Source organism: Branchiostoma lanceolatum, chromosome 3 (genome assembly GCF_035083965.1).
Source record: "Branchiostoma lanceolatum isolate klBraLanc5 chromosome 3, klBraLanc5.hap2, whole genome shotgun sequence".
In the NCBI taxonomy this organism is placed as follows: domain Eukaryota; kingdom Metazoa; phylum Chordata; class Leptocardii; order Amphioxiformes; family Branchiostomatidae; genus Branchiostoma; species Branchiostoma lanceolatum.
In genome coordinates this window covers 2,792,016-2,808,361 of record NC_089724.1, presented here as the reverse complement: position 1 = coordinate 2,808,361, position 16,346 = coordinate 2,792,016, and the positions used below count along the sequence as shown (strand labels likewise).

Genomic DNA, 16,346 nt, shown 5'->3' with positions numbered 1-16,346 from the left:
TGCATGCTGTCAACTCCTTTTCAATGGCCGCAGTTCAAAAGGTAATGTCACTGACCTTGGTGCTGATTACAACATCCATCCATCTATTACAGTCACATCTAATTACCATTTACAATGGCCACATGGTGAGGACAGTTCCATGCTATCAACTATTTCTGAAGGGATATGTGGTCAGACTCCGAGTCTACTCCCCGGTCATACAAAAATCAGTGAAGTCACTTGGCGCACATTTGTTTGTTACTCTTTATTCCATAATTGTGTGACATAAGTATTCGTTTTCTGATATTTGCTTTTGCAATATATTTGCTCATTTTGCAGATTCTTTGTACGACTTGCAGTATAGTCACAAACCTATTCACTTTGGAAACGGACGGTAATAGCTGACGTCACGGATGTCAGCCATATAATCGTGTCAGCGTGGCCTTATTTTTCTCAAAGTGTCGTCGAATGAGGAACTGTACTTTTCGTAGTCAAAAGGCACTTGGCGCAAATTTGTTTGTTACTCTTTAGTCCATAATTGTGTCACATTAGTAATCGTTTTCCAATATTTGTTTCTGCAATTAATGGCAATAATATATTCTTTCTTTCAGCTTCTTTGTACGATTTGCAGTATTTTCTTTGGAAATTGATGCGCGCGTAGATGTCTTTCATATAATCCATTCAGCGTGGCCTTATTTTTCTTAAAGTGTCGTCGAATGAGAAACTGTACGCTTCGTAGTCAAAAGAGAAAACTTTGCCAAGTTGAAGAATGTCCCGGAGCGAGATTTCCGCGTACATTTCCGCCATGTTGTCCCCAGCGCGCCTAGCGGACTGTGCCGGTGCTGCAACCTTGTCCAGGATGCCTGTCTTGTGCATGATGAACTTGACGTCATCACTCATCGTGTCCAAGTGGCCGATGTAGTCATAATGAATCTGTGAAGGATACAGTAACATGATTATCATTATTTACTACTGTACCTTTACCAACACTCCCATGTCAAGTTTATGTATTCAATTGGTGTCCTATAAGTCCGTATGGGCTGGGCGACTTTATTGAGTCGCAGGACACGAAAATGAATCATTCATTCATTCATCCATTCACTCACTCACTCACTCACGCACTCATTCACTCATTCATTAATATTCATTCTTCATTCATTCATTGTAAGAAGGGCCAATGACATATGTTGTAGACGAGATTCACATACGGTAAAAGCGGAACTGTTCGCGGTGGTTTTATGTTCGCGGTTTTCGCGGTGAACTCTTTACTGCGAGCTTTAAACCACCGCGAAAATCCGTTGAATTGTGATTGTAGCGCCTCCACCAGGCCTAGAACAGACGGAATTCATATGCATATACATTTTCTCAAATGGGGGTACGTACAGCGGTGTTAATACTTAAAAAGAATCACAAAATTTTACATTTTCATATTCAGATAGACCACCTCCATATTTCTAGGTGGATATATATCTCAGCAAAAACTACGTGAAATAGTACCTCCCCTGGCTCAAGTTGAGTTTTCCTTCCAGAAAACGCTATTTGAATACGTTGATGAAGGTTAGATCACCAGGTGGTAAGATACGCCAAAAATAGTTACTCATGAAACTGGATAAAATTTTATCCAGTTGCTCGAGTAACTATTTTTGACGCTATTTGAATAGCCTAGGGTTCTCCTTGCACAGATCTATAATAAGTCGACTCAAAAACGCGTGTGTGAACCTAGCCTGACTCTCTTGTGTAATGCAATAGTGCCGTTTGGTATTTCTAATGAATACTTTTGCGAAATATACGTGGCGTACCATGCAGGGGTGACAGATGACGTGTTGCGGCTCCCAGTGGACGTTCCTGTACTTCCTCTCCCTGGTTAGAACTCCGCGGACGAACTCCGGGAACGTCACGTGAAGCCTCCCGTCCTCTTCTCCCGCCTTAATCTGATGCCTGATGGAAGAAATTTGTTACAGGTTTGCGTAGCAAAACCTTTGATGGATCCGTTGGCATGTGTGGTGACCGCCATCTTGAATTATGACATCACAGGGTCGCCATACCATTTTATTGTGAGGGGCGTTTTGGGGGGTCGCTAGCGTTTCTCTATTTTCAACAAATCGGCATACAACTATCACACATTCAACAAAAAAGTAAAAAGGAAAATTCAATACCAGTTCATATTTATGAAAAGACCCCGTAATCGCTAAACTAACATAGCATACTTGAAGTATATGTAGCACGAATACTTATCTCTAGCTTATTTATCTATTGATTTGGCTGTGTTGGACACACAGCCAGGGCTGCCCAACTAGCCTGAGGATATTACAAAGGCCTAGCCCTGCTGACAAGGACAAAACATTACAATGGACAGCATAACGAGCTATAACAATGTTCTAAATACATGTACATGTTACATGAGAGGAGAAATGAAACACCGTATTGATAAGCAAACAGTGTAGGGCAGTTGGATATGTGTGTAAACGGCCCCGTATCCGTCAAACTTTCCTTATTTTCGGATCTGAGGATCCGGATCTCGTTTCTCTCAGTTCTGATATGTCACGTAGGGATACGTATACGATGCCGGATCCGCATGTATCCGCCCAAAATACAGCAAAAACAATCTACGTATCTGTCTGGATCCGAGGCCATTCCGTGCGGTGTAACTAGGAAGGCGTGGGATTTTCAAAGATACTAACTAACTCTAAATCATGATAAATGGTGATGGAAATTATACCGTTGTATCAAATCCGAACGATGTTTACGTAATGCTGAAAAGCAGCTCCGTTAATATAATGATATGCATTCCTGTCAAACATGCTCTCGTGTTTTAGATATACTTAAGATGTGCACTTACCCAAAGAATGAGCCAGCGGTTACTACGAAGTAGTGCTGCGTACCGGTACTGTGTACCGGTATTGTACCGTAAAAATTGATTAGGTACAGGGCCAAAATACCGGATCATGAAGTACCGGTACGGTACCGATATAAATTCACTCCAAGTATGTGCTTATTTTGAGACTGATCTCCTGACCTCATGGCCTCATGCAACACCAAACGTGACCAAAGTGACACCTTGGAACAACGTAACTAATATGCAACAGATCATTCAGACACGCCGGGAGTTTTGATAGCAAGTCCAAGGGAGTTTGGCGGCAGGAAACCTAGTTATGTTCTTTGTATGAAGATACTGACAAGTTAAAAACAGTTTATTTTTGTTTCTGTTATCATTGAAGACGTCCAGGTACAGGTACAGGTCCGGACCTGTACATAAACCTCTGTACCTGTACCTGATGTTTCGTTTAGGTACGCAGCACTACTACGGAGGATAGTACTCAGGCTACACTCACCCCTTCTTGTGGCTGGGCGCCCTGTCCTTTACAAAGTAATCCCCGTATAAAGCTTCGAACAGTTTCACGGCCTTTCCGTACCTGGAGGCAGAACAAACATGTCGGCGTTGTGTTTGATGTACAGAAAGACAAACAAGCTGGTAGATGTACAGTCAAAACTGTCCAGGAAGGCCACTCAGGGAAACGAGAAAAACTGGTCTATGTGGACAGGTGGTCACTGTAGACAGGATTCTTAATCTGCCTTGTGTCAGTGGGAGAAATCACATACACAGGCCATTTATGGGGGAAATTTTCCGAGTCTATGTCTTTGAAGTGGACTACACAAGAAGGGGAAAGACTCAAGTGAACGACAATAGGTCACAACCTAGCACAATTCTTCATACCACAGGCCTCAGTATAAATTACAGCAGTCATTACAGTCCACTGGTAGTGGTGTGTGTTTAACTTCCATACTCTTTCCCAAATGCTGAGTGCTAAGCAAGCAGAGAAAGCAGTACGTATGTACCATTTAAAGTATTTGGTATGACCCGGCCGTGGATCGAACTCACGACCTATGGCATGCAAGGCGAACTAGGCCCTTGGAGTCTATTACATATACATGGTACATAACATATAGTTACCTGAACTTGTCCTGGTAGGCTGACAGCAGCCTCTCCAGTGGCTCCCGCACGATCATGAACTTGGTGTAGTTCGTCAGGCGGTCCCGCAGGTCCCGGGACCCTTCCTTGAACCTGTAGTTTACAAAACAAACACGTGTAGTTGGTCTCGTATTCCCGGACACCCCTGCCGAACTTGAACTTGTCCTGGCGGTACCGCAAGTCCCGGGACCCTTCCTTGGACCTGTAGTTTGAAACAAAAATTAACTCTATACAGACGTGTGTCTAGGAGTGTCTTTTCTCTTTTCAAAGATGTCTTTTGAACCGAATGTATATGGCGGTAAGGCCGGTATGACGGCCCTTTGGGGTAACACATCAGACTCTGTATCTGTAAAATCGGACGGCCTTCTGGCGATCAACAATCACGGTCGAAGCTCCTCGACTCGCCTTGGGTTTCAAGGCGAAGTCGTAAGTCGTTTCATAAAACGATATATATATATATATATATTTCTCCTACTATCTTCAGCGGGGATGCGATAGAACCAAATGCACTAACTCAATCAATCAATCAATCAATCAATCAACAAATACGCATCTACATACCATTTCATAGACTTCTTTATATACAAGTTACACTTGTTTTCATGCTCATTCTCAGTTACTGTTGAAGGATAGTGAATGCTATCTGAAATATATAACTCTTAAAAGAAATACCCAAGAACTTTCTTGATTCATTTTGTACCGTGTACTCAACCGATATACCAATCGATCAAGCAATCAACAAGGCGGCTTTATGTCCTACGACACATCTACGGCTGTCGCAAACCTGTCTTACGACGTCGATGACAGACGCCTTACTGGCTAAGGTCCCTGAACGTCTTCGGGTTGTAGACGCCGAACTTCCGGATGTACTTGTTTGTTGTAGTTGGGGTCGACCCTGGTTGAACCTAAACGTTTTTACCATTTCAGGCCTGGCGTTTAGGTACGCAGCACGATTTACGACTGTCGCAAACCTGTCGTACATCTGTCGCAAACCTGTCGCAAACTTGTCGCCTTACCCGCTCAGGTCTCTGAACGCCTTCGGGTCGTACACGCCGAACTTCCGGATGTACTTGTAGTTGGGGTCGACCCTTGGGGCCGTAGACGCCAAACTTCTTTATGTAGTCTAGTTGTAGTTGGGGTCGACCCTGGTCCAGTTCAGGTTCAGTGTGCACTATTTACGACTGTCACAAACATGTCGCACACCTGTCGCACACCTGCTGCAAACCTGTCGCCTTACCTGCTCAGGTCCCGGAACGCCTTCGGGTCGTAGACGCCAAACTTCTTTATGCAGTCTAGTTGTGGTTGGGGTCGACCCTGGTCCAGTTCAGGTCCAGTGTGTACTATTTACGACTGTCGCAAACCTGTCACAAACCTGTCGCACACCTGTCGCACACCTGTCGCAAACTTGTCGCCTTACCTACTGAAGTCCCTGAACGCCTTGGGGTCGTACACGCCGAACTTCAGGATGTACTTGTAGTTGGGGTCGACCCTGGTCCAGTTCAGGTTCAGTGTGCACTATTTATGACTGTCACAAACCTGTCGTACACCTGTCGCTCACCTGTCGCAAACTTGTCGCCTTACCTGCTCAGGTCCCTGAACGCCTTCGGGTCGTAGACGCCGAACTTCCGGATGTACTTGTAGTTGGGGTCGATCTTGGCCAGGATCTGCTTCATGGTGGTGCTTCCGGACTTGGCCACGTCACAGAAAACCGTCCGGTACGGGTCGTTATACCGCAGCTTGTGCAGTCTGCGGGGTGGGGGGAGCGGGCCCTGTTCATAGAAAGAAGAGAAAAGGAAAGTCATCTTATTCCAGTTTAGCTCACTGAAGAGCTATTGAGTTTGAGTTTATTGAGAAAAGCCATTGGTGATGTGCCCTTAGGCACACCACTAGTCTTCCTGGACTTTTAATTTGACATCAGGATAAATACAGTAGACATAACAGTACATACAATGCCAATGACAACATAATAAGCAGCCTGACAATATAACGTATGTACATTAATTACAGTAATTGGAGATCATAAGATTACAGGTATTTGTTAACTACTAGCAATAGTTCGACTTTCATGTCCGTACGTTGCCAAACATTGTACAAGATACAATTGTCGCGCAATCAAGTTCTTCTGGTCGTGGCGGAGAAGACAGACGCTATGTACAGTATTTACAGGTTCGTGGTACCGGGGAAATTCCCCTAGCTCTTTTCGAATAGCACAATGAACAGTGAACCGCGGCTTAACGTCTCGTTCTAAGAACTGCAACCATTTCCAGTAGCGTGTATGTTGAGTGAGCGACACAGCAGGAATCGAACTCATGACTTCTAGTTCCAGATGCAGAGTCGCTAACCACACACTCACTGATGCATTCATTCATTCATTCATTCACCCACTCATTCACTCGCTCACGTACGCATTCATTCATTCACTCATCACTCACTGTCTCACTCACTCACTGAGCTCGTTTAGAATCCTTCCATGACTTGAAATATCAATAAGATAACATAATTTGCATAGATAATAAATTACGTAGCAGCACCTTGATATTGTGTCGTTCACATGCTCGCCGCACTGTGGCTCTCCTATCAGCGTGCACTTGTTCCATCCGGGAAAGCCACGCTTCCCACTTTTCCTCCTTCCGCGGTAGATTCTGCAGTGCGTTAGCTTTCTGCAAGGTGTCTCTCCTGACTGGTGGCAATGTCTCCTCTATTTCCCTTTCAGGAAATGGCGAACTGGACCTCCTGGTGTCTCTCTCGTCAGCGTTCGCGTTTTCTATTTCGGTCTCCCAGTCTTGGAAATCTTCCTGGGCCTCTAGATCAGACTGATTTGTATGTACTGGATTATCTGAATAAATAAAACAAGTTGTTGTTATGAACTTACTGTAAATGCATCTACTTTCGCGGTGGCTTGATTTCTTTCAGGAAGAAAATGAGGCTTTCATGATTGAAGTTGAAACAATTCTTTAGGAGCGTTGATATAATTGCAAATACATAAATTAACGGTGTTGCGATTTCACGGTATGAGGCCACCGCGAAAATCGCAAATATAAGACCACCGCGAAAGTACCAGAAAAGACCGTAAGAGAGGCTTTCAAAACGACCCAGGGAAAAAAGCATCGTTGTACAGGATGGTCCTAACCGATTGAGCAGGAAATTCAAAGATGATTGTACATTTGGGCTTGAGATGTTAGATTGGAGAAAAACATGTATACAAAGTCGAGACGATATCATGAATAACAGCATTCAGCAGCAATATTTCCACTATATAAGGGTGTTCATAGTCGCAACTGCGCATGCGCAACTAAATACACTATGGGTAATGCGTCAAAGGTTAGGCCCCCTAAGTTATAGATAGTTGTAAACAGTTTTTGTCAAGACTATGCTTGATACTATGTCCAGATTTGTTTGTGTATTGTTTGTTTGTTTGTCTATGTCTCGGGGCCCTTCATCTTTGACATATTGCCCACAACCCTTATGCGCAGTTGGAACCATGAACCGCCTTAGAAATATTAGCAATGGTATGACGTCATGCCTGTTGTTTCCCCGACCCTTGACCTCTGTAGCGGGACCGCGATGATTGACGGGATCGCTGACGTCAGCTGGTCATACTTGGTAACCATGACGACGGTGATGCAGGCCACGAGGAGGATGTACGTCACCAAGGTCGACAACATGGGTCTGTCTGGAGGTCTGGGCTGGGAGATAAGATAACGGAGTGTTTGCGCTCACGTGACCATGACGTATCTGCTGGCGGCCATGTTGGGTGGGTAAACCTGGTGGTTGCCAGATAATGTAAATGTATAGGAAGATAATGGTGTTCGAGATGATATTGAGTGGTGATGGGGTGGCAGAAGACAGAACAAGCATTTTTGCGGTGATTTAAGTTCGCATTTACAGTTCTTGTCTCGATAAGCATAACGATGCCCAAACTGGGTTTGTTTACGTATCAGGGGCCTTCATTTTTGACACTAAACATACATACTCGAATCTGGTAATGGGCTTATTTACACACAATTAAAACTCTACTTCAGTCCGACTGTCGAACTTAACGTAATACGTTTCCGCTGCCCTTCTGAATATTTATCTATCTATCTATTCATCTATAGGGTAGTCCCTTCAGTTAATTCAATAACTGATTTCCACGGGAGCCCTTGAAATTACAGATAATAAAGGTCATAACATAAAATAATAATAAACATAGGAATAATACAGAACAAACTCGATATGGCAATCAATAGCACTGAAATCATAAAACAAAAATATAGCGTACACAGTATACACTGAGACAGACACAAGTATAACAACTCAGACAGGCAAGACCAAAACACAGCTTCACTACCTTAGGGTCAAGTAACAATGTAACTAAATGAGTAACAAAAACCAACAGTATGTTTAGAAAAACAAACAACGATGCACTGACATCCAAATGCAAGCTGCAAACATTCAATTAACTTCAAAGACCCCTTACCTTGATACGGCCATAGCTGATAGAGAAAATGGACATGTTTTCAGTAAGAGCGGGGGGGGGGGTGTTGGGGTCACAGGTCACACCTCGAAGGACGCATGCGCACAAGGACGGATTCATGTTTTGTTTATAAGGGGCCGCCAAAGATGATCACAATGGCCAGGTGGTCCTTTGATATAAGATTCGTGTGGTCCATATCCGGAGGATGCAAGTACAGGTGTGTTCGTGTTTGACTTTTAACACTCCAAGGAAATTCCAAGCTGACTTGACTATCGCTGATCACCCCCTCCCTCCTGGATGTCTAGTGAAACATCCCTCGTACAGGTAATCATGAACACCTGAGCGGCAGGTGCGAGGAGAAATGATATTTCATTAGAATCAGACGGGAACAAAAAACACCCCAACAAACAAACAGACTTCCCCGGTCTCCTGTCGCCTCGTGCTCACGATGGCATCGTCTTCGAGGTAAGTCCAGATTTCATTCTCTCACCTTTCGGTGCAGTAGTGGTGAGATTCCTGGTACAATTGGTGCGTACACTCTCTGTCTCTAACAGAGTCGGATTGCTTTGGACTAGACATAAACACACTCATCATAACCATGTTAAAGCATACAGTGAAGTAGTTACACATTTTGTTGTTCTTCTGTTTAGACCACTGCCTCTACGTCGACTCTTGTTTTCATACTCATTCTCAGTTACTGTTGACGGATAGAGAATGCTATCTGAAATATATAACTCATAAGAGAAGTACTAAAACACTTTCTTGATTCATTTTGTACTGTGTACTCAACCGACCGATCAATCGATCAATAGATGAATCAACCAGACGGCTTAATTTCCTACGACACATCTACGGCTGTCGCAAACCTGTCTTACGACGTCGACGCCTTACCGGCTAAGGTCTCTGAACGTCTTCGGGTCGTACACGCCGAACTTCCGGATGTACTAGTAGTTTGGGTCGACCCTGGTTGAACCTAAACCTTTTTACAAGTCCAGTTGAGGTCTGGCAAATCGTACGCGTCTCATGTGGTTCACTGTTCCTGCTTCTCGTGTGTGCAGTTCACTTTTGCTTCGTCACTCGTTGCTTTGTTTCATCGATCAATTTGATGACTTCATTGACTTTGACTTCGTCTGTCTGTCTGTCTGTTTCTCTGTCTGTTTGTATACAGAACCATGTTTAAGAACCTGGCCGTGCCCATGGCCCTGTACCTTTCAATCGTAGTTATGATGTACCTTGTGATCGTGGTTATGATGACATCCTTGTGTGTTTATTTGTTTATTTGTTTATTTGTTTATTTGTTTGTTTGTTTGTTGTTACACAGATCCACGCTGAAGAACCTGGCAGTGCCGATGGTCCTATACCTTGTCATCGTGGTTATGATTACCGCCTACTTTCGACCGAGGTACCGCCGGCTGTACCAGGATTCAGGTAAATCTTATCCGCGTCCTTCAGTGGTCTAATAAGCTAGTTCACGGTTGCCATTACGCATGTGCAATGTCAAAGGTGAAGCCCCCCGGCTTGTAAACAGTTCTCGTCTACACAATGTCTAGATTTGCATAACAACGCCCAGACGGGTTTTGTTTACGTCGCGGGGGCCTTCACCCTTGGATCTGCACATGCGTAGTAGCAACCGTGAACCAGTTTATGGCCACCGCTCCCACCAGTGTTACTATGTGATAGCCACTAGTATAAGCTAGTTCGGAGTTGTTACTACGCACGTGCAGTGTCAAAGGTGAAGGCCCGCAGACGTGAACACCCGGCTGGCCGTTGTTATGCAAATCAAGACAATGTCGAGACGAGCCGGGGGCCTTCACCTTTGACACTGCACATGCGTAGTAGCAACTCCGAACTAGCTTATAGGAGAGCAAGGATGAGATGTGCACTCGCTGCTTGCCTGGTCAAGACTGCCCGAAATAAACCTGGGTTCTACCTCCTTTATTGATACATAATCAGATACAGATGTGAGAGGTAGCACTGTCATAGGACCTCATGTGGACAGTACTAGCCATCTTCCTGTTGTTACAGCTAAACATCTTGCAACATCTGAATGTGCTCTCGACAATAGCACTCAAGATTGCTGCACTTTGAGGACATTCATAATTTATTTTGTTGAGCATTGTTAGCATTGTCATACATTGATTTTTATTCTGTGGCCCTGTGAAAATACGTTGTGTACTTTTAATTTGAGTGTGGTTGAATTAACATAATTTGTCCAAATTAAATCCAAATTTGTCATAACACATTTCTCATAATACGGCCGGGTACCGTAAGACTGCCAAAAGTTGTTATCTTCGCCGAGTACTATAGTACTCGGGGTAGATTATGTTTTCGGTTGAGCCAGCTGTTTGGTGGGTCTGTATGTATGTCAAGAGCATAACTCAAGAAACCTTTGATGAATCTTTATGATTTTTGGTAAGTGTGTAGTGGTTGTGCAAAGGCAGGTCAAGTTAAAAAATGGTTTACCATGCGTTTTTCAACAGTACTGCAGCAGACTTTTAATTTTCGTGCGTTTGTATGTAGGCAAAAAAAGTGACGGAAACGTTGATGGATCTTCATGATTTTTTGCAGGTGTGTACATGTTGTAGAAACGGAGGTCAAGTTCAAAAATGGTTTTCCTGGCATTTTCCGTCGGTACTGCAGCGGGCTTTGTGTGGATGTGTATTTTCTTGTGGACAACATAACTCAAGAAGCTGTTGATGGATCTGTATGATATTTAGTGGATGGGTAGGGTTTACGGAAAGGAAGGTCAAGTTCGATAATCGGCCTTCTAGCGAGTACCTAAGGTACTGCAGCGGAGCTTCAAAATTAACTGGCACATTTTCTGAAAGTGCTATGGTCATGATATTTGTGTGGTAGATAGTTCATGCCACAAGAAGTAAGTTCTGTAAGTTTGGGCCCCCTAGCGGCTTGTTCAGAACTGCAGTGGGTGTTTTTGTTTTGACATTCGGACACGTATTACTTGAGAAGGGGTGAAGAGATTGTCGTGAAGTTTTGTATGTAGAGAGCTCAGATGGTGCTGCTAGCTAGAAGCATAAATAAACAGATGGGGTACATAAATAAACAAATGGGACAGTCTCACTACAATTCAAGCAGATGTGTGGGTCCGGTTGGTTTTTAAAGTGTTCAGTTTCGGCATTTTTGTCCAACACACGGGTTGAGACATAATGGAAAGGGAACAAAATAGAAAGCCTTACAAAACACCTAAAAACATGTGAATAACCAGCCGGACCCACTCCTCTGCTCAGAGAGTACACTGCACCAAAACTGCACCACTGCTAGGTATTACCTAGCACCGTATGGAAAAGTAACATGTACTATGTCTTGCAAAATGTGTATGATATGGAATAAAGATTTATTCTATTCATATATATTACATTTAATCATAACTTTCAATTTTTTTGATGACCAGTTATAGCATATATCAGCACACTATACACATATACCAGTCCTGTACCACCAAATGATTTTTATCCCTATCTAGACTGGACTCATTCTCCACCCCCCCCCCCCCCACCCCCCATCATAACTTTCAAACGGTATGGTGTATGTAGTCTCCAACTAGACCCAATGGATTGCAAAGACCGTATCCAACTGGAAGAAGGAGCTTGGGTTTCAAAACGTACTTCCTATGCCAGTTTGATACGGTCTTTATGCAACCTATAGATCTGCTTGGAGATTATGGTGTATGATCAAGTTTGCAGGGGGTGATAAGCATGTAAATATTAATCACTCTCCACAATAAGCCTTGATTATTTGGCGAAGATAATGTGTTCGTGGAACTCTAGTTAACTCTGTTATCGGGACCTTCGTAAGAATGTCTTCAACACCCGGCTATCTTAAATAATTATGCATTGGTTCATGTCTCTAAGTTTACCGGGGTCCCTCCTTTCAAGCGGCGGAGTTGACAGTTGACGCTTTCTCGTATCGTCCTTTTCCGTGTTTAACATGTGTTATTTTGCGGAAAAATGCTTTTTGCACATATCTAAGTACGTCCAGTCTAAACCCCGGCATACCGTAGAGAGGAATCTAACTTTCATCACATGACGTCATCAAGCGTCCCTTCCATTCACCAACATGGCCGCCGCTTGATAACGTCATGATCACGTGCTCTCTAACACGCCATATTAGGAGAACAGTCCGCTGGGTATGAGCGCCGTCTGTTGGGGACGGAGTTGGAGTCGGACTGGGAAACTAGCATGGCGAAAATCCACCAGGAGAGGAGGGCAGCACTGGACAAGGCCTGCCATAAATTCAACATGAAGGCAAGAATCTAGCATTCTTAGCGTTCAATCGTATGTTGATTATGATTGTTTGTTTCATACTAACATCTTGGCATCCCGGTGTGACTAGGATAACACACAGGGGATAGGAAAGTACGTATACAGCAATAACATATTCATAAAATAGGAAAGGTCTACGTGGAATAACGATTTGCTTCATATCAACCGAATTGAAAAGGACAATTTTAAGGAATTGGGATTTTTGGTACTGACTAAATCAACGAATACGCAAATATAGGTTTTGGTATTAACCAAATCACATTGTAAAAAAATAAACAAATACAGCAATGAAAATTATAGAATCTGCTATTTGACTATTGATGATTGAGGTATGTCAAAATCGTCTTTGATGTTTCCTTTCCCCAGGGACCCTCCCCCGTCCCTAGAAAACATCTCAAGCTGTGGGTGGCACTACTTCAAGTACAAAATGAACAAATAACTGATACGCAGCTTTACAGCTGTGAAAATGGTCCCAAACGTGACAAAAAAGACCCTCCCCCAGAAAACTGAACAAGCTGCGTTACAAAATCAACTGATACAGAAATAAACAAAAAATGATACGCATACACGTACCTACAACTATGAAGACTGCCGTGTATACTGCAAGACTATACAGATGTGTAAAAATCTCCTTTATGTCCCCCCACCCCCAGGGTCCTCCCCCAATCCCCAGAAAACTGCACAAGATTCTGTACTAATTCAGCTGATACAAAAATAAACAAACAACTGATAGCTACAGCTTTGAAGACTGCAGTGTATATTACAGGACTATACAGGTGTGTAAAATCTCATTTGATGTTCCCCTTCCCCCCAGGGTCCTCCCCCACCCCCAGAAAACTGCACAAGCTGCGGTACAACGACCCCTACCGGCTGGTGCACTGTGTATGTCACAAATATTCCTGACGTTCCCTTCCCCCCAGGGTCCTCCCCCACCCCCCAGAAAACTGCACAAGCTGCGGTACAACGACCCCTACCGTCTGGTGTACTGTGTACGTCACAGATCTTCCTGATGTTCCCTTCCCCCAGGGTCCTCCCCCACCCCCAAGAAAACTGAACAAGCTGTGGTACAACGACCCCTACCGTCTGGTGTATTGTGACGTAGCGAAGGCAGGCAGTACGACCATAAAGCAAATCCTAGCTGGCCAGGGTGTACCCGAACTACAAGTACATCCAGAAGACTGCAGTGTATGATTTACTACAAAAATATACATTACAGATGTGTAAAAATCTTCTTTGATGTTCTCTTTCCTTAAGGGTCCTCCCCCACCCCCCAAAAAACTACACAAGCTGCGGTATAACGACCCCTACCGTCTGGTGTACTGTGACGTGGCGAAGGCGGGGAGCACCACCATGAAGAAGATCCTGGCCCAGGTCGACCCCAACTACCAGTACATCAAGGAAAACGGCCTGCACGATCAGGAGTCATTCAAAGACTTGAGTCTGTAAGTTAGGAGAAGTCTAGCCTCGGTAGCAGGCCCTGTGAGCCTTTTTTGTTGTTGCTTATAATACACTTTTTGCATTGAGCCCGTAGCCAGTAGGCCCGGTAGAGCCTGCACAAAAACTGCGTCTACCGGGTCTTACGGGTTGGCTGCACAGACGACAAAGTACAAAAAGTAGTCAATGCAAAATGTGTATCATAAGAATAAAGACAGCCCAGAGAGCCTGCTATGGAGGCTTGGAGAAGTCGTTGCGTTATTTGTATGAACCTTATCATGAAGTTATCTGAGTTGGTGAATTACATAATGAGAAATAAACAGCGTCCAACTTTGCAACCCGAACATTGCATCTTGTTTGGTTCTCAGCAATACATAGTCCTATAGCAGATCCGTAGCAAATTTACCTGTCAAAACTTCCCATAGAAGAATAACCATAGTATTGCATACCTTTCAGAGCCCAAACGCACCACGTTGAAAAGCTACACTACAAATATTACTGGCACCGGGACCCCTCCTTGACTCTGAATCTGAACAAATTTGAGTAAAAATTGATATCCATAAAACACATATCTCCTTAGAACATGACGCATACACTTTTTTGTAAACTGCAGGTTCAAGGAAGGGTCCCGGGACTTGCGTCATACCGGCCTTACCGACATATACATTTGGTTCAAAAGGCATAAAAGAGAAAAGGCACTCCTAGACGCACGTCTGTATAAAGATTATACATACAATTTTTTTTAAAATTTTTTCAAACTACAGATTTCAGGAAGGTTCCCGGGACCTGCGGGACCGCCTGACGAACTACACCAAGTTCATGATCGTGCGGGAGCCGCTGGAGAGGCTGCTGTCAGCCTACCAGGACAAGTTCAGGTTCGGCAGGGGTGTCCGGGAATACGAGGCCAACTACGGGAAACACTTCCTGGAAGTCAGGACGCCCAACGATGCGGTCAGGTTCGTGTTACTGCCGCCTGTGCTTAAATTATTAATCTCACTCACTCACTCACTCCTCACTCACTCACTCACTCACTCACTCACTCACTCACTCACTCACTCACTCACTCATTCACCCACTCTCATCCACCCTTACTCACACAATTATTCTCATTCAATGACTGACTGATTCACTCACCCACTCCCGACTCACTCACTCCCTCACCCACTAGTCACTCAGTCACCCACCCACTACTCACTCACTCATCACTCACTCACTCACTCACTGTATGACTGACTGACTTATTACCCACAGGTGGCAGAAGGCTGCTGCCCGCGTGCCTCGCTCCAAGGCTCGGCTGAACGTGACGTTTGCTGAGTTCGTGCGGGGCTTGCTGACCGGGGAGGAGCGGTACTTCAACATCCACTGGCAGCCGCAGCACCTCATCTGTCACCCATGCAAGGTGTGTGTGTGTGTGTGTGTAGTGTGTGTGTGTGTGTTTGTGGGCGTGCTTACCGGAGAGGAGCGGTAATCCAACATCCACTGGCAGCCGCAGCACCTCATCTGCCACCCCTGCCGGGTCAGTTTACGGCTTGCCCATCTTGTGACCCTCTCTCCCTCCTCTCTCTCTCCTCTCTCTCTCTCTCTCTCTCTCTCTCTCTGAGACCTGATGAAACTATCCAAGTATGACGTCATCGTTAGTAGCCCGTTTCTGTATCTGCAAAGCCGGTATAACCACGCATAGGGGTATTTTTAGTCTTTAGTGGAGTACGTATTTAGGCATGGAAAAATGTATGCAGATCCCTCCCCCTCAGAAGGAATAGAACGCATTTATAGGAATCTGCTATCATATGTGTTGTCTGCCCTCGCAGATTCATTATGACTACATCGGCCACTTGGAGACCATGCATGATGACGTCAAGTTCATCATGAGCAAGACCGGCATCATCGGGAAGGTTGCACCACCAAAACAATCCGCTAGGCGCGCTGTGAACAACATGGCGACCATGTACGCGGACATCCCGCTGGATCACATTCGTCAGCTGGGAAGGATGTTCGCCTTCGACTACACCGGCTACAGTTTCCGCTTCGAGGAGACCGTGCGAAACATTGTGACGGTTTGGGAGAAAGAGCTGCATCTGTGATGGAGACAATATGGACGGTTTAGGGCCTAAAAGGGTTGCTGAGAGTGACTATACCTTGATGATATAGCTTTCCGCACTGTGTTCAGTATGTTGTTGAAGTTTCTGTATCTGCTCTATGAAAAAGGTAATGTACGGCTAGGGTGAGA

At 44.5% G+C, this 16,346-nt stretch overlaps 2 protein-coding genes across 2 annotated transcripts; one reads left to right on the top strand and one right to left on the bottom strand.

Moving 5' to 3' along the window:
• Positions 1-447: 447 nt before the first annotated feature.
• LOC136429095 (carbohydrate sulfotransferase 11-like) lies at positions 448-6,963 on the bottom strand. The gene is made up of 6 exons (XM_066418975.1): positions 6,481-6,963; positions 5,531-5,718; positions 3,932-4,042; positions 3,312-3,392; positions 1,779-1,917; positions 448-912 (listed from the first exon to the last, which is right to left on the bottom strand). The coding sequence occupies exons 1-6, from the start codon at positions 6,544-6,546 to the stop codon at positions 661-663; spliced, it is 837 nt and encodes a 278-aa protein (XP_066275072.1). The 5' UTR covers positions 6,547-6,963; the 3' UTR covers positions 448-660.
• A 5,698-nt stretch (positions 6,964-12,661) lies between these two features.
• On the top strand, positions 12,662-16,317 carry LOC136429094 (carbohydrate sulfotransferase 11-like). Its single transcript, XM_066418974.1, has 9 exons — positions 12,662-12,667; positions 13,052-13,163; positions 13,500-13,567; positions 13,606-13,674; positions 13,712-13,849; positions 13,940-14,127; positions 14,884-15,075; positions 15,371-15,518; positions 15,928-16,317. Exons 1-9 carry the CDS (start codon positions 12,662-12,664, stop codon positions 16,198-16,200), a joined length of 1,194 nt encoding a protein of 397 aa, XP_066275071.1. The 3' UTR covers positions 16,201-16,317.
• The last annotated feature ends 29 nt before the right edge of the window (positions 16,318-16,346 follow it).

What these genes read in the sequence shown, in the direction of transcription:
- LOC136429095 (XM_066418975.1), bottom strand. Translation starts at nt 6,546, where the DNA reads ATGGAACAAGTGCACGCTGATAGGAGAGCCACAGTGCGGCGAGCATGT. An exon ending in GCCTACCAGGACAAGTTCAG is followed by an intron (nt 3,393 to 3,931) that starts GTAACTATATGT and finishes TTCTGCCTCCAG; the next exon opens with GTACGGAAAGGCCGTGAAAC. An exon ending in GCGCCCAGCCACAAGAAGGG is followed by an intron (nt 1,918 to 3,311) that starts GTGAGTGTAGCC and finishes TTCTTCCATCAG; the next exon opens with GCATCAGATTAAGGCGGGAG.
- LOC136429094 (XM_066418974.1), top strand. An exon ending in AGGGTGTACCCGAACTACAA is followed by an intron (nt 13,850 to 13,939) that starts GTACATCCAGAA and finishes TCTTTCCTTAAG; the next exon opens with GGTCCTCCCCCACCCCCCAA. An exon ending in TCATCTGTCACCCATGCAAG is followed by an intron (nt 15,519 to 15,927) that starts GTGTGTGTGTGT and finishes CTGCCCTCGCAG; the next exon opens with ATTCATTATGACTACATCGG.